We start from the raw sequence: 24,566 nt of genomic DNA, 5'->3' as shown, positions 1-24,566 counted from the left end.
CTGCTTCCTTTGTGTCTCATAAGTTTAGGTGTACTGAGCCTTCATTTTCATTGAATTCTAGAAAGTCTTTAATTTCTTTCCTTATTTCTTCCCTGAAAAAAATTATCATTGAGTAGAGAGTTGTTCAGTTTCCATCAGTATATGGGCTTTCTATTGTTTTTGTTGAAATCTAGTCTTAGTCCCTGGTGGTCTGAGAGAATGCAAGGGATTATTTCAATTTTCGTGTGTCTGCTGAGGCTTGTTTTGTGATAGAGTATATGGTCAACTTTGAAGAAGTTTCCCTGAGGTACTGAGAAGAAGATATATCCTCTTGTTTTGGGATGAAATGTTCTGTAGATATCTGTTAAATCTATTTGGTTTATAACTTCTGTTAGTTTCATTGTGTCTCTGTTTAGTTCTGTTTCAATGACCTGTTCATTCGTGACAGTTGATTGTTTAAATCTCCCACCATTACTGTGTGGGGTTCAATGTGTAATTTGAGCTTTGTTAAAGTTTCTTTTACAAGTGTGGTTGCTCTCACATTTGGGACATAGATGTTCAGAATTGAGACTCCATCTTGGTGGATCTTTCCTTTGATGAGTATTAAGTAATCTTCCTCATTTCTTTTGATTACTTTTGGTTGAGAGTATATTTTATTGGATATTAGAATGGTGACTTCAACTTGTTTCTTAGAACTATTTGCTTGGAAGACTTTTTCCCAGCACTTTACTCCAAGCTTGTGTCTATCTTTGTTGCTGTGGTGTGTTTCCTACATACAACAGAGGGATGGATCCTTTTTTATGTATCCAGTCTGTTAGCCTGTATTGTTTTATTGGTGAATTGAGTTCTCTTGTTCAGAGATATTAATGACCAATGATTTTTAGTCCCTATTATTTTGTTGTTGAAAGTGGTACTGTGTGTGTAATTCCCTTCTTTTTGGTTTGTAAGATGATTAACTTCTTATGTTTTCTTGGGTTTAGTTACTCTCCCTGTGTTGGAGTTTTTCTTCTAGTATCCTTTTTAGGGCTGGATTAGTAGAAATATATTGTTTAAATTTGGAGTTTTTATGAAATATCTTGGTATCTCCATCTATGGTGATTGAGAGTTTTCCTGGGTACAATAGTCTTGGCTGGCATCTGTGTTCTACTACAGTCTGCAAGACAGTATCTTTGGACTTTAGCTTTTCTGTTGAGAACTCAGGTATAATTATGATATGTCTGTCTTTATATGTCACTTGGCCTTTTCTTCTTGTACTTTTTAATGTTCCTTCTTTGTTTTGTAGATTTCGTGTTTTGATTATTATGTGTTGTGTCCATGAAAGGACACCATGGTTTCTGGTCGAGCACTGGCTAGAGATGGCCAGAAACCCAACAGGTTTCCCTGCAAGGGATGGCATGCATTTCTCCATGCTCCCAGATTACAGGTTTCTGACATGAGTCCGAAGACCACCATTGATCTGTGCCTTTCAGGCATATAGGACAATGGCCCTACAGCCCCTCCAAAGAAAGGTTTGTGGCCTTTGGTCACGTAGCAAGGTAAAGGGTGTGACTACAAACATCAGAGCCTCAAGATATCTCCATATTCATGAGATACCTAAAGGGTGTAGCCAATTAAGCATTCCTTCCCAGACCCTCCTCCTACTTGCAAAAGGTATTTAACCTCAGGCCCATGCTGAGAACAGGGGGTACAGCTTCATCCACTTTCTGCCATGACAATAAACATTTTAAGACCTGGACTACCTCTCATCTTTGGGGCTTTCCGTGGGGAACTGTGGAGAAGATCTTCAACTACTGAGCTGCTACCTAATCTTCCACTAAAGACCCCTATGCGCTCCAGACACAGAAGCCTAGACAACCCAGCCAAGCTAGTAGCTGCAACTAAGAGCCTCAACCCTGTGGGATGCCACAGGAGCTTCTTTCCCTAGTCCCTTCAGCTGCAGGTTGGTCCAGCCCATAAGCCCCAAGAACTGTGGCCCATGCAGGGTCTCAGACTGTGTTCTCCCCATGCCCAGAGTAGAGTCCTGTGACTTCTTAAAGCCCAACATCTGCTTGGCATGCATGGAGTGATCTCAGTCCCATGCTTCTTCCCCATGAGCCACAGCTCCAGCCACCTGGGGTGGCAGACATGCAAGACCCACAACTCAGTCCAACAGGACCCATCCCCACCATACCCCACAAATCCACCTTGTTGTAGGATTTCCTTTTCTGGTCCAATCTATATTGTGTTCTGTAGGCTTCTTGTATATTTATGAGCATCTCTTTCTTTAGGTTAAAGAAGTCTATAATTTTGTTGAAGATGTTTTCTGGGTCTTTGAACTAGCAGTTTTCACCCCCTTCTAGTTCTATTATTCTTAGGTTTGATCTGTTCATTATTTCCCAAATTTCCTGGATGTTTTGGTTGGGAATTTTTTACATTTGGAATCTTCTTTGACCAATGTATCAATTTCTTTAATAGTATCTTTTATGCATGAGATTTTCTTTTCCATATCCTGTGTTCTGTTGGTGACATTTGTGTTTGTAGTTCCTGTTTAAATTCCTAGGATTTCCATCTCCACAGTTGCCTCCATTTGTATTTTCATTATTGCTTTGTTCCCATGTTCAGGTCTTGGACCAATTTGTTCATTTCTTTTACCTATTTGATTGTATTTTCCTGTATTTCTTTAAGATATTTATTTGTTTCCTCTTTAAGGGCTTTTGCCTGTTTGACTGTGTTTTTCTGTATTTATTTAAAGAATTTATTTATATCCTCTTTAAAGGCCTCTATTATTTTCATGTGATAAAACTTAAGGCCAGAATCTTGCTCTTCAATGTATTAGGATATTCAGGGCCTGCTGTAGTAGGAGAGCTGGGTTCTGATAGTGCCATATTGTACTGCCTTCTGTTGCTTCTTTACTGCATGTGATTTTCACAATCTGACTGTCTTTGGTGTTAGCTGGCCTTGGCATCCTGGATTAGAGCAGGCTTCTTAGGAGGCATGTGAAGCTGTGTGTCCAGGCTTAGAGGAAGCCTCCTGGAGGCAGGTAGAACTGTAGAGTAGGTGGGCAGTGTGGGTAGTGGAAGAGCGTGGGTGGAAAGGGAAATGGTGGGCATACTTATTCATCATGAGTGCAAGTGTAGGTGCTCACCAGGAGAGAGATGGGGCTCTAACAGGGTGGGACAGAGCCCACATCTATTGAACTCTGTGAGGTTCTAGTTGGCATGTCCCTGTTTAGAGCAGTCCTCCTTAGAGACAAGCAGGCCTGTAGGGTGGCAGTAGGAGTGAATATGCTGGTCTGTTATAAGTTTATCTCCAATATTTCTATTTCCTTACTGAATTCAGCTCTCATCTCAAATACTGGATTAATTTTATCATTTAGTTAGGCCTTATGTTTGTAATTTGGGGGGGATTCCTTAGGCATTTATTTCTATTATATTGAAATTAATTTTGCTGTTTGTGTTTTATTTAAGCCACTTGAATTATTTAATAAAGGTTACGATTATTGTACATTCTGTGTCTTGTGGTTCACCTCTGTAATTCTCATAGGAGAACACTTCTATTGAACTGGTGGGTTTTGTTGGAGACATACTCTTGACTTTTTATAATTTCTGTTTCTATGATGAGACCTGATTATATAGTATATGCCTGATGTGAGATTATAGGCTGCTTCTGTTGAGTGTAAGTTTGCTTATTGTTGTCATTGTTGTTGTTGTTGTCCAAGCTTGGTTAAATTCAGATTATGTATGTGGGTTGATTGGTCCATTGTTCAAATGGTTTGCATTGAGTTTAGACTGCAGTATGGGACAAATAGCTAGATCTGCTGTGGACAGTTTGCAGGCTGTGCTATCTTAGCTTTGCCTGGGAGTACAAGAATGGCATGATTGTGGCTGGGCACTGGGGACTTGCATCACTAGCCCAGCATGTAGACTGTGATTTAGCTATGCCTGAATGATAGAGATAAAGACAAGTAAGATTCTATGGACTCACCATGCTGGGCCAACACACAAATATGTATTCCAGATGAATTTTTGAGTTTAGATATGATACAGCCTGTCTACAGTCTTGTAGACTCATCATACTTGTCCAGCTCACAGCATGGGTAACCTTGGAAAAGCCTAAAGATTGAGCATGTCATAGGCATGTTCCAGACCTGGAAACCTAGAAGGATGCATTGGCACATAGGTTTACAACTGTCATTATTGAAAAAATGGTGAGAAGCTTCTTGATGCCAATTTTTCACACCCCAATCAGCCAGGTTTCTGAAATGCAAAGGCTTTCCTTTGGAAAGGGCCAATTGTAATAACCTCAACTCCACATATCTATTCAACATACATTAGGAGCCGAGCAACATATATATGTGTAGAACAGATGTACTCTTTTGTCCTGAAGAACAAGGTGTTTTAAAATGAATTATGTTGTTCAATGAAAAAGTGAAGTTTATGGGGACATGATGTTGCATTTAGTCTATGAGTTCTGACAGGAGGACCAGGTTAAACTGGAGCTAATCAAAATATTAATGGAAATGAGTGGTGTTCAATTATTGTTGGCCTCATGTTGTAATTTGACAAATGGAACAAATAAAATAATAGTTACAAGATACGACGTGGGCCTGACAATAATTCTAATATATGCAATACTGAGGCAGAGGATTGTCATAAGTTGAATTTGGCCTGGGCTACATAGTAAGTTTTAGCTCATCTTAAGCTACCTGACTCAAAACAAGAACAAATCCTGTAAGACATTAATAAACAAAATACATTTGAAATCTTGCTTGAAATTCTGAAATGCAAAGAAAAGTTTGGTCATTATTTTAATCAATCAATAAAATTACTTATCAGAATTTTGCATTCATTGATATAATTTAGATTGTTTTGTGATGACATTATAATTAGACCACTCTGTTTTACCACAGAGACTGCTACAGTGCATAAATTTTCATTCTCAAAAACTACTTCTGCATGCCCTGCTCACTCTCAGGGGATCAATTCTCAATGCTTTCCTATTATAAGAAGGGTGATTTCTCTCCCAGATACCACACACCAAGAACTTCAAGCCTAGATGTCTTCTACATATCTCCATGTTACATCCTAATAAGCAATTGCCCAGTTTGAGCTAATCTAGAGTAGATGCTATGTACCTTCCATCATATCTATAAGGTCTTATCAATAACATAAGAAAGTGATCAGCATCCTGAGTGAAGATGCCCATTATACTGCTGAACCTAGAGAATAAAGTGTGCTATATGATAAGTCAGGTATGGTCTGATGTGGTGAGTAAGGAAAGCAGGAGGGAAGACTGAGTCCTGCTGAGACTCATGGGTTGACTCGCCATGTGCCTGGATACACTGTGTCAATCTCCAGTTCTGGACTGCAACAGTAAGTGGACTCAGGTAAACACTTCACTTACTGAGTGTGATGTCCTGATACAGTTGGCTGGTATCAACAGAACAGATTCATCTTCTCTGCAGAAAGCATGAGGCTCCATGGTAAGAGAGATTTCAAATGTATATTCAGAGAATGGAAAGCCTTGAGACCTTTGGAATTATTAAGGAAGACAGTCTCTGTGGAAAAAACCAAAATATGAGAAAGATAGAAAATAGATGAAATTTTGTAAACACAAGAAACTCACTGAAAATGCTAAGTATAGATAGAAGATTTCATGGTTTAAAAAAATTATGGGGATGTGACAAAACATATTTGTGTATTCACAACTGTATTACAGAAAGAAATGGTGAGTTTTAAGACTAAACATTTGGAGAATCTAGAGGCAGGAAATTCATCAATATAATTCAATATCTTTAACTTCTGTTATGCAAAATGAGAATTACATGGTTTAAATACATGAGACTAGACTGATATCAAATTGGAGAACACACAAGTTTACACACTAATGGAAGTGTTCATAGGAGTAAGCAATTACAATGGGTGCTCATAGTTATTGTCTAGCAGATACTTGAACCCAATTTAATGAACATTTTTATTAGTATTTTATGACATTAATTCTGCTCACAAGTGTATATGATTCTGTAATAATTATAAAGCTAGTATACTATTATCTAATTTTAAATTGGACATTCTAAAATTGATTAAATGAAATTTTTACTTAGATATATTTAAGTCCCAATAAAATTATTTGAAATAACTTAGAAGAAATATGAACATGTAAAGTTTAAAATTTTTGCTTTGTTTTAACTTGAGAAATATGAGAGAAAATGTTACTCACCACGTTAATTTACTAACAAAAAGTGAGGAGTAAACTAAACAGAACTAGAAAGGTCATGGCTATTGTTACTATTGTTCCTCCAGTTAAAAACTGCTAAACTTCAAAGAAATGATTTATACATTCTTGATAGGCAGCCAGTGAAGAGCTTGGTTACCATGGTGAAGCTGTGTAGCACATCTGGACCTTTGAAGAAACTCTGTTGCCTATATGATAATGATGTACCATTGTTGCCCTTAGCATTGAGTTTTTTTTCTTTGACTACACTCTTTACTTCCTATCTGACCTGTAGAGGACATGAAATTGTTCACGAACTGTGTGATCACATTTGCCAAAGTTCCTTCAGGAGGTTTACCATTTAGAATTTAAAGTGGTGACAGTCAGACCTATATCTTGACAATCTTTGTGCTTTAAAAACACTGGCATTTCACTATTGTTTTAAAGCAGTATCATTCTAATGTGCTGTCAAGGTATAGATTTTAGTTTTTTGATTCTTCAAAAAATCAGTCAAATACGGGTTGCACTGAAGATGCATTACAACAATAAGTTCGAGGAGTAAGAAACTTAGTTTGATACCTTTCAGCAAAGTTATCTCTACTAGAGAGTGCTCTAGGCACAGTGCTTGAGAAGATATGACCTGGAGCTTTCTCATAATGTAGATACTCTACATCTGATACTGACATTTCTAATATGTAAGCACAGGTCTCATTAAATTTTCATTCTTACCAGTCTCTCAGTCACATGACTTATAACATATATCCTTGTGTAAGAGAGATACAGCAAAACCTATTTTTTCATCTCTGCTAACTTTAGAGTGACTTTATATCACAATTACTGGAATTTGTTAATAATGGCAAGTATATGATCAGTAGTTTGCACTTTTCCAGTCTCAAAATAGCAACAAAAACCTTACCTTGGTGGTTGAGTAGATAAATGGAACCAGACAAACTACAAAGTTGTTTTCTAGATTCTCAGAATTACTGTCTTCTTTTAGCCAACCTTATTGTATGGACAAATATTTTTACAAATTCTGTAATTTGGAAGTACTAGGTTTATAACACAACAGACATAAGTTCTGTCTTCACTGAGACAGGCAAATAATGAATATAAAACAAGATTTTTTAAAATAAATTTTTCAAATGAAGTAGATGCTGACATTAGCAACCTGGAGAAAGTCTTGTTATTGAGAATGTCCTCATTAGAAAGTCCTCATTAGAAGGGGGAGTAAACCCTCTGCTTTTTGTTCCTGTAATCTTTCCGTTTGAAACTGTTCATAACAATATGCTTAAATCTATATAAAGAAAATGATAAAGGTATGCAGTTTTGGTTTTCACCCTCATAACTATAACTGGAGAACAATATTAGTTATTCTACAGGCTTCAGGAACAATGAGTAGTTCAGGAATATACACACAATGCTGAATTAATTGAAGTTTGTCAATTGAAAGAAGACAGTGAGGAATATACATTTAGAATCTCCATGTCTTCGTATAGTTCATAAGATTTGAGAAGACATACTACATGAACATTGTTTACAAAGGCACTTGTAGAACTATGATTTATATATAGGTCTGATTTATGTATAGAAAAGAGGTAAGGAAATTTGGAGTTTTGCCAGTTGCACAGAATGGCAATGTTCTGAATCCATGAGCTTTAGAGTTATAAATTCCCATTCATGGATTTGTTGGGAGAAGGCTGTTAGATAGAATTTATTGTAATAGCTCAGCATCTGGCATTATGAATCCAATGACACTCTTAGATGTATGATTTCATTAAATCTGGCAGTGAGTAAAAAGGGTAGGTCATTCTGCAATGATTGAATGTAACTAGAGTGTTAAAAGAACACACATACAAGCACACCACACAAACACAACACAAACAAAAATAATCAGTTGTTGGAAAATAAATTTGTAATCAGCTTACTAGCTGGCTAGAAATGCCATTTTGCTTTTCCAAGGTTATGTTCATGTGCATATTTTAGTGAGAAACCACCCCAAAAATATTCACAAAATTCATTAAATTTTTTATCCTTTAAGGAACTCAAACTCACTTAAGTATATGGGGAGTGACAACACCAATAAGCATACTATTGTAGACAGGTAAAGCCCAGGAACTCTCAGCCCTATATAAACAGCTATAGCCAAATAGAAATACTGAGAGCTGGAGAAAGAGTCTTCTTCAGGGAAGAACTCACTGGTTGGTTACCCAATACCAAATGATCAGCTCTGAAGACATATATACAAGTATCATACAGACTTATCATACTGTATCTCTTAACCAGACCATCATCTTCCACAAAACTACAATTCTAACAACAAAAAAGGTCATTCATCAGATTTGAAAAAGATCAAGAAGTGGTTTGGAGGTAGGAAAAGGAAGGGAAAAATGATGTAATTATATTATAATGCCAAATATAATTTTTTAAGAGATGGAAGGAGATAACTGACTCTAAAGAAGTGGCCTTCTGACTTCTTCTGCACACCCTATCATGAGAATATAAGCAAGCATGGACATACATATTAGTAACTAAATGAAATAAAGTCATATGATAGAAAGCAGTAAAGCTTATATGGTTTATAAGAGGTTAATATATAGCTGTGCCTAAAACTAGAAAGTAACTTAAAAGTGAATTTTGTGGAACATTGCTCAGTAATGAGCAATGCACAGCCTGAGTCACAAAGTAAGTCCTATATTTGGATTCCCAGGTAAAAATTAGCTAAGCCACTTTTGAAGACTAGCAGTGTTGATAATGAACTATGTAAGTTAAGAATGTTAACAAATTTTTCATGAAAAAAAAAAAACCTTTTAGGTATATAGTGAATCTCTGCCTCAGTCTTTGTTTTGTCTATTGGTGTCTGTGTCTGTCTCTCCATTTGTCTATCTATCAGTTTGTATGTCTCTCACAAACAAATGTTTACTCCTAGAGTCATTTGAAAGAAGTATTGAACGTTTCTATAACTAATCTCAGGCAGTTTTCTTCATTGTATTAAGCTCAGCACAAAATCACCCACACAATTCACGCTGCCATCATTCTTTATTCCTTCCTTTTATAACCAGATATTATTTTTCTTTATTCAAGATTTCAAGGAGGATGTGAGTACAAAAGAGCAGGAAACTCTGGGTTTCAACTGTAATATACAATTAATGAATGATTTTGCAATGTACAGGTTCTAGGAAGAAACTCACCCAAAGGAATCCCAAGTGGAGCTTACACAGGGTGAACGATTGTGAAAGCTTTACTCAAGAGTTGACTGGACTTAAGCAAAGCATATGCAAGTAAGTGCACTTACAAAATCTGAATTATAAAAAGGTATAGCCCACACTAGATCCTAAAATTTGTTAGAACCACAACAATAACAAAATACCCTTGTATAACAAAACCATTTTTAAACCTTCTATAAGGCATTTGATGGTGAATAGAAATTGCATATCAACTCATTATGTAAACTTAACTTTTTCATAATTAAATAACCATCTCTTTGTAGGTAAAAAAGAAAGAGATATGATGGAACATAAGAACTATACTTTCAACAGTGACTTCATCCTCTTGGGACTGTTCTCTTCTTCCAAGACAAGCTTAGTGTTTTTCTCATTTATATTTTTCATTTTTATTATGACTATAACAGAAAATACCCTCATGATCCTTCTAATCCACAGGGATTCTCGACTCCATACCCCAATGTACTTCCTTCTCAGTCATCTCTCCTTCATGGATATCTTGCACATTTCCAACATTGTTCCTAAAATGATCGCTGACTTCCTCTCAGGCAGCAAAACTATTTCCTTTGCAGGCTGTGGCTTCCAGATATTTCTGTCCCTCACCTTGCTAGGTGGTGAGTGCCTTCTCCTGGCAGCTATGTCCTATGATCGATATGTGGCCATATGTCACCCACTTCGCTACCCTGTGCTGATGAGGGATAACTCCAGTGGACTCCTGGCTGCAGGCTCCTGGCTGGTGGGGTTCCTCAATTCCATAGTACACACAGCTTTTGCACTCCATTTTCCCTTCTGTCACTCAAGGGTCATTGATCACTTTTTCTGTGAAGTCCCTGCCATATTGAAGTTGTCATGTATAGACACAACACACTATGAGCGAGGAGTTTATGTGAGTGGCATTATTTTTCTGCTGATCCCATTTTCCATAATCTCTATATCTTATGTGCAAATTCTCCTCACTGTCTTCCAAATGCAATCATCAGGGGCCCGGCAAAAGTCCTTTTCCACCTGTTCCTTCCACATGGTTGTTGTTATAATGTACTATGGGCCATTCATTTTCACTTATATGAGACCCTGGTCATACCACACTCCAGGTCAGGTTAAGTTTCTGGCAATATTCTACACCATCCTGACACCCACACTCAACCCCATAATCTATAGCTTTCGAAATAAAGATGTCCTCATGGCTGTGAAAAACGTAGTCCAAAGCAATTTTCTGAATAAAAACTGAATAGAAAATGCCACATTTTTATGTTCTGTAACCTCACTTTCTTAGCTTCTTTCACACATTTACTTCAGAGTATGCATAATTGTACCCGGGTATATATTTATATCTGTATATGGATGACCACGGTAAAGTCTTGCTTTGCTGTAGTAAAGCAACAATAACACATTGTCAGATAATAAAATATTTGTTAATGTATTTATAAAACATATTGTGGAATTATGTGTGTCAACTGCTGTAGCAATTTTCCAAACTAATGCAAAGGAAAAAGTTTTCTATTAAAATTGATTAATTCATTTTAATAATAGCAACCAAATAGAAAGCTCTATTTTAATTGGGAATTTTTAAATTATATCACATCCAATATTTTTAGCAATTATCAATAATAGACATATAATAATTTAAAATGATAATACATCATATAAAGATAAATTGGTAGAAATTCACTAATTTGTTTACACCCTTAAAATTTTAAATATATCTTAACTCATTTTTATTTATTTACTGTTACTTGAAATTTTGTTTATTATATAATTTCAATAGTTCTCCTTTTCCTTTTCTTCTTTCAAACTGTCTCACATATGTCTCTTGCTCATTCTAGAATTTGTGCTCCTCCTTTTCATTGTTCTTCCATGACATATATAATTCTATGTAGAACCTCCTCAGTCTATATAATATTTCTTTTATGTATTTTTCAGGGATGATCATTTGGGTCTTAGATAATTATTTTGTGTGTTCTTTTCTGGGGAAGACAATTTCTTTTGTTCTAATCATTACTTAGTTGCCTTTAGTTCTTTGTAGGGTTGAGTTCTCATGGGTTTTTCGCTGTCCATATGTCTAATGTTCCCTGACATGTCTATTATTGTCATTGTTGAGCTTATGTTTAGGTAGTCATTCTCGTGAGACTTTATGGCTATAGCCTCTAATATTAATAAGCTACAAAGTCTCTCAGGAACCTCTCTGTTTCTCTGGTTCTTAGTTTTCCACCTTTTCTTCTGCAATGATCTCTGAGCCTTAGATGAGAGACTGTAGGTGTATCTGTTGAACCTAGTTTCTACAACTCTGCATTTTGATTGGTTGTGGTTTTCTTTAATGATTTCTATCTGTTGCAAAGAGACATTTTCTTGAGGGGTGAAGAGTAGAATTAACTGTTTGTATATGGACAGATGTTTAGATTATTTTAGGGCTTATGCTGCTTTCTAGATTGATGGTTTCCTTCAATTACTATGCGTTCATGAGCACTGAGTAGTTAGCTAGTTTTTCATTTCCTGGTGTGGTTTATCTCTTGCTGAGTGGGTTTTAAGTTCAACTAGACATCTGTTGGTTACTTCTAAGGTATGCTTGTCATCATTTTTCTCTTAGAGTTACTATGTCATCTTGTTCATTGTTGTGGTTCATAGGTGTCTTAGCTGTGTGAGACTGTTGGTTGCTCTCTGGAAGTTTTCATGACTCCTCTGGTACCACAAATACTAGTTTTGGGGGAGGGGACATTAAGGTCAGTTCCACCTCAGGGGTCTCTGAACTCTGTTTCAGAAGTGCACAATATCAGATCTTTGTTTTTTTTTTTTAAACAAGGTTTGTCTGTATAGCCTTGACTCTCCTGGAATGTGCTCTGTTACCAGGCTGTTCTCAACTCAGAGATCTGCCTTCCTCTGCCTCAAAGTGCTGGGATTGAATGTGTATACAACTGCTGCCTGGCTTCAACTCATTTAAAAAAGTATTTTGCTGTATGTACAATGGTTTTTTACCCGAATAAACATCTGTTAACCACTTTTGTGCCTATTGCTCTGGAGGCCAGAAGAGGGTATAAGTTTCACTGGAGCTGGAGTTCCAGGCAAATAATGCATTAAACATGGGTTATGGATCTAAATAAAGTGGTCTCAAACAAGAAAGAAAAGTGGGTAAGACATAGCTCAAAATATTTATCATCTCTAGAAAATAGGGAAATGCACTTCAAAAAAGTTAAGATTTTAATGTATCCCAGTCAAATGGCAGAGGTCAAGAAAACAACTGAGAATACACTTTGGAGAGGATATGGAACAAGGGAACCCTTCCTTATTCACAATTGCTGCAATTGCAATCTATTCAAGAAACTCTAGAAATTGGTCTTGCAAATGGTATTTATTAACTTTATTAGTTCTTAACATGATCCATCCAGCTCTCCAATAATATGACTTGAGACTGAGTCATAGTAGATTTATTCAATCAGCTTTAGCACAATTACTGGGAAATTAACCGTAATCTATTTTTCCAAGTAGACTCTATTTATTAGTTGTGTTCCCCATGTACTTGCTGTTTGGGTCACACCCGGGCTGAATTTTTCCCCATCAGCCTTTCCTTAGGGGACATTTCACTCTACCACCTGCTCCTGGATCATTACATTTAATGGAGACCTGTTGTCTTCTGTCTTCTTTTGTCTTCTTCTCCTTCTTCCTCTCTCCTTATTGTCCCTACATAAGACCCTCAGCCTAATAACTGAAATATCACCTACATCTATTTTCCCCAGTGACTGGCTATAGCCATTTTTATTTAATCAGCCAGAGAAGAAAGGCAAGCAAAGTTTATACAGCATCATTTGTTGTATGTGAGAATCATCTTGTTGGGACAGCAACCACATCTTGGTGGCCAATGTTTAGCATTTGAATATATAGTACCATGAGACTAAACCCCAACAGGTAAGCCTTCAACAAAAATAAAAATAAATGACATATGATGTAACTATACTACTTCTTGGCATATTTCCAAAGGACTCAACATCTTCCTCCACAAATACTCAGAATTGTTCATTACAATTCTATTCACTATATCCAGGATGTCAAAACAACTTAAATGCTCTTCAGGTCATAAATGTATAAAGAAAACATGGTATGTGTATACTATGGGATACTATCCAGCTATAAAGAAAAAAATAACACTGTGAATCTTGTAGGCAAATGGAAGGAACTCGAAGAGATTATGTTGACTGAGGTAACCTAGAACCAAAAGACAAGAGTCATATATTCTCCATTATCTGTGGTTTCTAGGTCAAAGTCTTCGATATAACCTGGAGTAACTAAAGAAACCAACAGAGTGAAAGGGGATCATGGATGGAGAAGAATAGTAGGGAGGGGAACAGCATACTACCAAAGATTTGAATGGGGAAACAGGAAAAATGGGGAGATGGACTCTAAATAGGAAGGGAGAGGAAAATATAGAAGAAAAAAAAGAAAACAGCAGTGAAGATGTTTAAAAACTTACTAGAAACCATATATATATATATATATATATATATATATATATATATATATATATATTCTTGTGCCTTGTATGTATATTTTAAATTATGATTTTCAATTTGTTTATACATGCATCTATAATTTAAATAACATTTTCTAATGCTCCCCTCAAGAGCTATAAAGTCTCTCTAGGAAAACCCCCAATTCAGGCATGAGAATTCCTACTTTAAATTGTTGACCAGGGTTGTCCAAGAGATTCTCAAAACATTAATGGCTATTTGATTACTGCAGAGATGTAGATGATAAGTCTTTGTCTTAATTAGGGCTTTTATTGCTATGAAAAAAACACCATGACCAAAATTAACTTGGAGAGCAAGTTAAGACCATGGGAATTTTAAACGTTGGGTTCTTTTATATCACGATATTAATATTAACATGACATTAATTAAATAGTTGTCCTCCACTTTTGTACAAATGAGAAGGATTTCACCTTGCAGCCTTTTAACTCTTGTGTAATACTTAATCCCCAAGGGAAGTCCAGGGCAGAAACTCCAACTAGGAACCTGGAGGCAGGAGGTGTCTGGCTTTTTTCTCCCAGTTTTCTCAGTTTGTTTTTTTATACATCCCAGGACCATCTGCCTAGGGATAGCATAATTTACAATGGGCTTGGCACTCTCACACCAAACATTAATCAAGAAAATGCCCCATTGACTTGCATACAGTCCAGTCTTATTAAGGCATTTTGTAAATTGAGTTTCCTTCTGCCAAAATGACTGTAACTTATGCCAATCTACAAAACCAAACCAAACCAAATCAACCAACCAACCAACCAACCAATCAACCCAAGCAACATAACAACCAACTAACCAACCAAAATTATCTAGGACAATTTATCCATTCTCAACATCACAAGCAAACACAAAGTCAAGTTTATAAAAATTTTAGAGAAACTATGTGCAATTTTCTTTAAAAAATCTAAAATATTTTTACTGTGAGCTCCAGTAAAATAAAGTTATGATTGTCTAGCTGTGGCCTGGCTCTCCAGCCTGAAGGAGCCTTGCCAGACTATACTCTGTATGGAAACTGTCATGGGCCCCATAACTAAACAGCTTGTACCCCTGCCTGACCAACCATCTGAGTTGGATCTTCCCATCATCTTAGCTGGTCTGCATGGGACAGCTGGAAGAAGGGAGCACATGATCTGTGGAGCCCCATTGTCTAGCTGTGGCCTGGCTTTCCAGTTTGGGGGAGCCTTGCAGGACCCCCAGAGTGTCCTGCCTTCCCATGAGAACATTTGGGGGCCTCAACACTAATCAGCTTAAAATGCTGTCCAAACACCAATCCTAGTTGAACACATCTGCCACCCTAGCTAGGTCTCACTGGGACACACCAGCAGAGGCTGGTCCTCCAGGACATGGCCTGTAGAGTGTGGTTTGTCTGAGGCACAGTCAACAGAGTAGGTTACCCTGATCACTGTTGTCTGGTCTATGGCTCATCCCACATTTCTGAGAAGACCTGCTGCCATCAAAATCATCCAGACAACAGAATGGATAACTAGATGCCTAAAATATACTTTTAAGAACACAATCAACAAAACCCTGGCCAATATGGCACCACCAGAGCACAACTATCCTGCTACAAAAAATCCTGGATTTCCTAATGAAGCTGAAACACAAGAAGAGGTTCTTAAATCCAATCTTATAAAGATGATGGAAGCCTTTAAATAGGACATGAATAGATCCCTTAAATAAACACAGGAAAATACATATGAACAGGTAGAGACATTAAAATAGGAGGCAAATAAAAAATACAGGCAAAGGCATATGTGGGGAACATGGCAGCAGTGGGCTTTGTGAGCAGGAAGGATATATATATATATATATATATATATATATATATATATATATATATATATGAAGGAGTATATATTCACTCATCTTCTGGAAACACAAATGACCAAGACAGCTTAGTTTCAGAAATATTGCATGTTTTAGAAAAGGATGCTGAAATAATTGTGAACTGGAGACCATCAGATGATGCATTAGATTCTTCTAGTATTCTGTATACTGGAAAGGACTTTAGTTCAGTTGTAGAATGGACTCAGGCTCCAAAAGAAAGAGCTTATGAAGGATCAGAACACCAGAACAGTTATGAAGCAGAATGGGATATGGTTAATACAGTGTCATTTAAGAAGAAACCACATACAAATGGAGATGCTTGAAGCCATAGAAAGGGGAAAAGCAAATGGTCATTCCTGTTCAGTTTGGCAGACCTGAAATCAATCAAGCAAAGCAAAGAGGGTATGGGTTGGTTGTATTTGGTTTTCTGTCTAAAGGATGATGTCATGCTTCCTGCTCTACACTTCCATCAAGGAAATAGCAAACTACTGATCAAGTCTCTTGAGAAATATGTGGAATTATGTGAGTCATTACAAAATAGTAGAACACCTCTTGTTAATTGTCAGAATAAGAGTCTTTCCTGGTCTTTTGAAAATCCTGATGAACCAGCATATAGCTTAATACAATAAAAGGATCCTCATACAGCGACCATGGTATGATTTTTTAAAATTACAAACTACATTTTTAATAGTTTGCGAGGCAATGATTCCTCTATACATCAGTGACAATCTTCGGAAATGATGGATTTTCACAGTGTTGCTACTCCAGGTCTAAAGGTAAATCAGCAAGAAGAACCAGATTTGAAGTCATCATGAGAATTTATTTGAGAGTATGACCTATAGTTCAAAGGCAGGAACCAGTATCCCTGGAAGAATGGCCCAAAAGCCTTTACTCTGAAGGAAGTCTACTAAACAGAGAGTATGAAGCAGATGATGTTCAGAGGGAGTCTTAGTCATTCATAAAGTAACCAGGAATGAAAATTTCTCCTGGGTTATTTTCCCTGGGATAGTACAAAAGAGGAAATAATTCAATTACAAAAACCAAAAACTAATGAGTACTTCAGGATGAAACTCCAGTGGAAGTCTGTCATTGAGGCACAAGAAAAGAGAAACTCACACTTGAGAGACTATAGAAGTCTGATGGAGAAAGATGTCAACAGAACAGATAGAACAAACAAGTTTTATTAAGGCAAAAATAACACAGAGATGATTCTGTTTCAGAACATTTTGATGATCTACTGCATGTATGACTGATTTAGGATATGTCCAATGAATGAGTGACTTATTTTCCCCCCTTTTATATGTGATAGAGAATGAAGTGGATGCTTTTAGGTGCTTTGACTCTTACATGAATCAGATGCATCAAAATTTTGAAGAGCAAATGAAAGGCATGGAGACCCAGTTAGTTAATCTAGTTGAGCATTTTACTCAAATTATGCCCTTCTCCAGCCTTTGGTAGGCTGGAAAGACCTTGTGACTTAGGCGGAGTCATCTACCCTGGCTGCACGTGCAAATTCCTACATGAACTTAAAAGAATAGACTGCTTGCTGACATTGACTATCGATATAATCTGCAACAATCTGGCTGAAACAAAGGATGGGTTAGGTGGAACTTTCCCTATATATAAAAGAGCTGAAGATTAAACTTTGAGCCTTGATCAGAGAACTTTGTCTTGGCTCCATGTTTCTCTTGCTCCTCTGTCTCTTTTTTATTTCCAGTCCTCCTTTCAGGTGAGCACAGTTTGTCTGTGGATGCTGGACAGCTACAGGTGGTTCCCTACATAGGGCCTGAAAACTGATGGAATGAATGAGAAACACTGTCTTGGTGGAGTTTTACATAAAATGGAAGAAGAATTGTAACCTGCATGCAGTAAGCAATGAACAGTATTGATGATAGTACTAGTTATCTTTTGGAGGCTGTGTTATAGGAGGTGTGTTTAAGGGGATACACGCTAGGCTGAATAGGTGTTGACCAGTCACAGACTTCACCTGGGGGTGACAGCAAAATTTTGAGCAGGAGTGGGGGGAATGGAATCACAGGCCTTTGTCTGCAGCCTAAGAGCTGCCCTCAGACAGGAGGAGCAGGGTTAGGAGGAATTGGGGACATAAAGAAAGCTGGGTGATAAGGAGTAACTATTGGTAGTGACCACTGCACCTCCTATAGAAGGAGTTAGACCTAGAATATGAGAGAGAGAAAGAGTTTCAGAAAAGCAGTTGTTCCTCGTCTGGGACATGTCAGCAAAAGAGAAGGAAAAAATTATTTCAGAGCTCTCCTGGGAACAGGAAGGAAATAGGGGGAAATCAGGATATGTCCTGCTTTCTCTCTGACTCCTACTGGAGAAATCTTTAGTTCTGTCTATTGTCTGTCTTTGGCACTCCAATCTGTTCATGTGTGTCAATGGTCTGTTTTTGCTTCCTCATTATTTTTATGATTGTTGTTCTGTTTTATGTTTTAAAAAATGGTTAAAAACTTATCTGCTGCCTATGTACCTCCTGGTTTAGTACAACTTGTTTAAAAGGTAGTCTTAATGTGCACAGCAGAAGGTTGGGGAAGGGCACAGCAGGAGAAGCCCTGCCAGGAGCTGATTGTCTGCATAAGCTGCTCTTAAAGGAGACAGTAGCTTTTTGGCTTTTATGATAAGGAAGCTGATAGTTGTTATTCCTAGAAAAATCTTAGAGACACTGATTATTGGGTTCAACAAGTGACAAGGTGCTTTTCTTTTGAAATTACAGCTAGAAGAAGGAAGAAAATTTTGTCTGGTTTAAATATATAAGACGTGTATGTACTTCATTTCTGTTTCTGACTGGTTTTAAAAGTACAAATATGTTGTACATGTCTTGATTATAGATTATTGGCCAATAAGTTAGTTATTGTGAAGGATTAAAATTTCTAACATTGGTAACAGAAAGTTGGCCTAAAACTGGTAACTCACAGTTGGAGCCATTCAGAAACTAGACTTATAGAAGATAGAATTTCAAACAATGTCTCTTTAATGAGGTATTAAAAGCTGCACTGTCATGTATTTCATATATAAAAACTGGCAGCCAAACTTTGTAACATGAAAGTAATGCTCTTGGTATTGATTTGAAAGAGAATGGATTGTTTAAAATGAAGTTTTGCTTTCCAAAGTCGTATTTGCTCTGGTGTTACAAGGGAAACTTAAAAATATGGTTGAGTTGCAACTGTTTCATTGGCTGCAATTTGCAGTTTAATTACAGGCTCAGAATTTTTGACTCACTGATGTTTATAGTTGAGAAGAGGATCAAGCAGGTGGAGATGATTGCAGGAGCAAAAAATGTTAAAAAACAGCTGTGGCATAGTATGGGCATACTGCTCCTTTTACACAAGCCTTATTGAATACAGTGGTAGAAGCAAATTTAACCCCCCAATATTGGAAAACTATATGTAAGGCTACTTTGTCAGAAGGAAACTACTTACTTTGAACCTCTGAATGGCTTGAAACAAGTAAGAGAACTGCTCTGATGAATGCTCAGGCAGTTAACACAGATTGGGATATTAGCATGCTTCTGGGAGAGGGCAAATATGAAGGTAATGCTAATTAGGTTAGGCTACCTGTAGGAATATACCCACAGTTTACAATGGCTGCCCACAATGCTTGGAATCAATTACTGACTAAAGGGAATCTCAGTGAGAATTTATCTGGTTATAATCAAGGTCCTAATGAACTGTTTCAGGAATTTATGGATAGGCTGCTAAAAGAACATGGTAGAATTTTTTGGAGACCCTCAGGCAGGGATCTGATATTGGGCCAGGCAAAGACGTAATTTCAGGTAGGAATCTAAATCTTAGGCTAGAACAAAAAAGTAGGCTTCAGGCATGAATATGAACTTCAACTAGGACAGGGAAGTAAGCTGAGATATTTTGGTCACCCTGATAAGTCCTTAAAACAGTGATCACAGAAATGATAATGGGACTTTTTAAAATTTCCTTGCTTGTTCCTTGAGGAGGAGGGGGTCAACTTTGGACCCCAAGGCACTCACAACCAGCACCTTATGGTCCAGGATTTATAGATAATGGTTATGCAGGAGAATTTAAAATTATCGCTGCTTCCCCTGCCCCCACCATGGCATTATATCTATACCTGCTAACAAAAGAATTGCTCAACTTGTTTTAGTTCCATTGCATCCTTTACATTCTAAATTTATTAAGAGTAAGTGAGGATAAGATGGCTTTGGTTCCTATGATGTGTACTTGGTTCAATCTTCTACTAGTAAGAGGCCTAACCTCAAACTAATAATTGAAGAAAAAGTGTTTAAGGATTAATAGATACTGGATCTGATGTAATAAATATTAGAGGACAAGATTGGCCTTCAACTTGGCCTTTATCTGATACTTTCACTCACCTTCAGGGGTTTGGTTATGCCAATAACCCAATAAAGAGTTCTAGATGCAGAGGGAAATTCAGGACAAATTAAACCCTATGTCATGCCACATTTGTTACCCTCTGGGGAAGAGATCTCTTGTCACAGATGAGGTTTATGACCTGCAGCCCTAATGAAGTAGTGCCTAACAAATGTTAAGGCAAAGATTTTTTCCTGGTCAAGAGCTAGGAAAAAAAGGAAAAAGGCATTAGGATATTTGAAAGGCCTAAGACTCATTCTAACACTAGATGCTTGGAGTATTTTCCATAATGACCACTATCTTGCCTGGATCATATGCCGATAAAATTCAATGGCTTAATAATGTTCCAGTATGGGTTGATCAATGGACTTTATCTAGAGGAAAAATAGAAGCCACCTTTTTTTTTTTTTTTTTTTTTTTTTTTTTTTTTTTTTTTTTTTTTTTTTTTTTGTGCAGGAGCACCTAGAGGCAGGGCATATAATAGAATTTCAGTCACCATGGAATAATCCAATATTTGTTATCCAGAAAAAAATCTGGGAAATGGAAATTGCTACAAGATTTAAGAAAGGTTAATGAAACCATGGTACCTATGGGAACCTTATAACCTGGGCTTCCATCCCCAGTAGCCATTTCTAAAGGATATTATAAAATAGCAGTACATTTGACAGACTGTTTCTAATTATTCCTTTGTACCCTCAGGATTGTGAAAGATTTGCTTTCAGTGTTCCTTCTATTAATTTTATAGAACCTATGAAAAGATATCAATAGATAGTTCTTCCTCAGGGCATGTTCAAAAGTCCTAAACTATGTCAAAAATTTGTGGCACAAGCCATTCAGCTTATAAGACAACAATGGCCAATGATTTACATCATACATTACATGCATGATGTCCTTTTAACAGGAAAAGATTCTCAGGACTTGCTTTTAAGTTTTAAAGATTTACAACAGGCATTAGCTGATAAAGGATTACAAATGGCTCCAAAAATCACAAACTCAGGATCCTTATAATTATTTAGGCTTTAGGCTTTCAGATCAAGCCATTTATATAACTATAGAAGATAGTTATCTGAAGGGACAGTTTAAAAACTTTAAATGATTTTCAAAAGCTGCTAGGTAATATCAATTGGCTTCATTCCCATTTAAATCTTACTACAGGAGAATTAAAATCTTTATTTGATATTCTTCAAGGGAGTGCTAATCCTACCTACCCTAGATCTTTAACCCCAGAAGGACTCTTGACCTTAAAACAAGTAGAAAGAGCTATTGAAGAACAATTTGTTACTTATATGGATTATTCTTTGCCTTTACATTTGTTTATTTTTAAAACAACTCATACACCTATAGGATTGTTGTGGCAAAAGGCTTCTCTTATGTGGATACATTCAGGATATCTTTTAATGTAAATTTCTGCCATATTATGAGAAAGTAGCCCATATGATTACACTTGGAAAAAAACAGGCACTGATTTACTTTGGCAAAGAACCAGACATCATTATTCAGCCTTTTAACGTAGATCAGAATACTTGGTTAAAGCAGCATAGTACAGATTGGTTGCTTGCTCAATCAAGATACAATGGCATTATAGACAATCATTATCCTCAAGATAGATGGATACAATTTTTAAATGTATGTAAGGTTATATTTTGTAATAGGACACCTTTACAGCCTCTACATAATTCTCTTTTATGTTTTACTGACATCTTCTCTAAAGGGCAAGCAGGATATTTCTTAAATAATCAACAGGTAGTCAGAGAGACTCCTGGGCTCTGTGCTCAGCTGGCAAACTAACAGGAGTAATGATACTTTTCATCTTTTTACTGATAGTCTATATGTGGCTCAGTCTGTTCCTCTGGTGGAAACTTGTGGTACATTTAATTTTACCAGTGGATCTCTATTTTCACAACTACAAAACATCCTTTTTCTTGAAAAAAATTCCCTTTTATATTGGTCATATACAAGATCATTCTGATCTTTAGCTGTAGGCAGTGATTGCATTGACAGAGCTTTAATAGGAGAAGCCTTAATTTTGTATCCTGTTAATGCAACAGGATAGGCATGATCATAATAAATTTTATCTGTCTAGTCTCACCTTAAGGCTCCAAGATAAGATCACTAAGGAGCAGACTAGAATGATTGTAAAACAATGCCCTAACTGTCTTACATTATTTCTAGTCCTTCATTTAGGGGTTAATCCAAGAGGCCTTATGCCCAATCATATTTGGCAAATGAATGTAACTCATTTTGCAGAATTTGGAAAATTAAAATATATATATCTTACTGACACTTGTTCAGGATTCCCTTTTGCTTCTCTACATATAGAAGAAGCTTCTAGAAATGTAATTGATCATTGCTTACAAGCCTTTAATGCTATGAGATTACCTAAAGTTGTCAAGACAGATAACGAGTCTTATACTAGAAACAACTTTACATTTTGTAAGAAATTTGGCATTGAACATAAAACTGGAATTCCTCATAACCTGATGGAACAAGGAATTATTAAATGTGCTCATTGTACTCTGAAATATGGCTTCTAAAAGTAAGAGGAGGAGTTATAATCTCTAAGGCTACCAAAATGACACCTTGCTTTTGTCTTATTTGTTTTAAATTTTTTGCAAACTGATGCTAAAAGTCAGTCTGCAGCATATTGCCACTCACATCCAGTCATTTCCAGCTTGTAAGTCAGGGCTAAATGAAGAGACTCCCTAACTTATACATGGAACAGTTTCTAATTTGTTTTAATTTGGGGCCAAGGTTCTGTCTTTGTTGTTTCACAAAAGAAAATGGAGCTATATGGCTGTCTGAAATATTGGTCCATCATGTGGTCATGTATCTTGAGTCTAATGATTAGGATACTAATGATGAAGATGGCTCAGAATCCCTATCAGTCAGCTGAGTTAACCTGGATTGTAGTTTCCACTCTTACTGGAAAGCAAGTGTTTTTTAACAGTACTCAAAGCCACCCACCATATACCTGGTGGGAGGACTTTTTGTTTGATCCTTGCTAATTAGCAGCAGGATTAGATACCTGGGGAATTCCTACTTACAAATTTCTACATGGCTTGGACCATTAACTATGATTATGTTGCTTTTAATTTTTGGACTCTGTATCTTAAACTGATTGGTTGCCTTCCTTCATACAGGATTGCTTTATTGCTTCATATAGCAAGCTCAGCTATTTACCATGGCAGTTATCCATTTCTATGAAGAAATGCATTGAGTGCATGCTCATAGGTTCTTTGGTCTGAATTTATATGTGGCTTTGGTCTTTATGGGACAAAGTGTGCCACAGAAGGCTCCTAGTCAGATGTACGGCTTTAGCTTGTGATCTTGCATGTGGGCATGGGTTGTATTGGGCTGTGTTGTGGATCTTGTGTATTTGCCATGGCACAGGGGGCAGAAGCATGGGAATTTGACTGAGTTCACTTCACACAGCACTGAGTGGACACCGGGCTAGGGGAAGCCACTGAGTTCCACTCTGGGCATGGGGAGATCCCAGTCTGAGGTCTATGGGGACAGAGCTCTTGGTTTGAAGGTCTCCAGGCTGAGGCGGCTGGCTAAAAACTGGCTGGTCTCAGCCCTTGGGCTGCCAGGTGTCATTGGTAGACCACTGAAGGACTAAGGGCGGGGGTTCAAACGACCTGGAAAAGACTACAGCGGAAAGGGGTGAGAGAGAATAGCTCCGGCAACACCCCACAGGTTAGATGAGACTCTTGGTTGTTGAGGTGACTCACTTGGCTGGGTCATGGCTGGTTCAGCTAAGTTGCTTGAGTTGGCAGGCCTCCATGGATGGAACATAGAGAAGTTCTCCATAGGGAGATTAGACCCTTCCATGGTTTAAAAATCGAAGTAGAGACAATAATGCAATCTCAAAGGAAGACAACCTAAGGGGTAGAAAACCTAGGAAAGAGATCAGTAATCAGAGATGCAAGCATTACCAACAGAATACAAGAGATAGAAGAAAGAATCCAAAGTGCAGAATATGAGAGAAAACATTGACTAAACAATCAAATTGTTCCTCGCCCCTTTTCGAGTCCCCTTCGCCCGCGAAAGAGACACGTGAGGCAGTGTTCGGGTGGTTACTACAGCGAGGCTTTATTCTTGTATCAGCAGAAGCAGAAAGACCCAAAGCCCAGGAAAGGCACTGCTATATGTACCCTAGAGTGGCATGTTCACTTCTGATTGGCTGTTCACTCATCACCCCATATTACACCCCGGGGATGGGCAGTGACTTTGGTGCGCTTTTGCCTTTTGCACCTGCGCAGTTAGTTGTTTACTTGTGGGAGCACAGGATGCCCACACCATCTTGTAATGGCGAATGCTTTCATGCTCACTGCGGCTCCTAACATCTCCCCCTATCTATATTATTAAGATGGAACAGCCTATTGCCTATCAAGCATAGCACCAACTCAGTGAGGGAAAGCAGAGGCCTGATCCCCTGTGCAAAATGAGATATTGTAATGGGTTTCTTCTCTCGTTGT

The 24,566-nt window shown here is 37.3% G+C and overlaps 1 protein-coding gene and 1 pseudogene across 4 annotated transcripts; both read left to right on the top strand.

Annotated features, from left to right (window-relative positions):
- Positions 1-4,942: 4,942 nt before the first annotated feature.
- On the top strand, positions 4,943-12,384 carry LOC117717484 (olfactory receptor 2AJ1-like). Of its 4 annotated transcripts, none has more exons than XR_013113458.1 (3): positions 4,943-5,440; positions 9,341-9,449; positions 9,965-10,099. XR_013113458.1 is itself a non-coding variant. In XM_076942654.1 (3 exons), exon 3 carries the CDS (start codon positions 9,676-9,678, stop codon positions 10,618-10,620), a length of 945 nt encoding a protein of 314 aa, XP_076798769.1. In that variant the 5' UTR covers positions 4,950-5,330; positions 9,341-9,449; positions 9,659-9,675; the 3' UTR covers positions 10,621-12,384. The 4 variants fall into 4 exon arrangements, 3 of the variants coding, with proteins under 3 accessions (XP_076798769.1, XP_076798770.1, XP_076798768.1); XM_076942654.1 differs by having other exon boundaries at positions 4,950-5,330; positions 9,659-12,384; XM_076942655.1 differs by having other exon boundaries at positions 4,950-5,344; positions 9,659-12,384.
- A 3,554-nt stretch (positions 12,385-15,938) lies between these two features.
- On the top strand, positions 15,939-17,185 carry LOC117717988 (TBC1 domain family member 15 pseudogene; annotated as a pseudogene).
- Positions 17,186-24,566: the final 7,381 nt, after the last annotated feature.

Source organism: Arvicanthis niloticus, chromosome 12 (assembly GCF_011762505.2).
Source record: "Arvicanthis niloticus isolate mArvNil1 chromosome 12, mArvNil1.pat.X, whole genome shotgun sequence".
Classification (NCBI taxonomy): domain Eukaryota; kingdom Metazoa; phylum Chordata; class Mammalia; order Rodentia; family Muridae; genus Arvicanthis; species Arvicanthis niloticus.
This window is presented reverse-complemented; position numbering and strand designations above follow the sequence as displayed.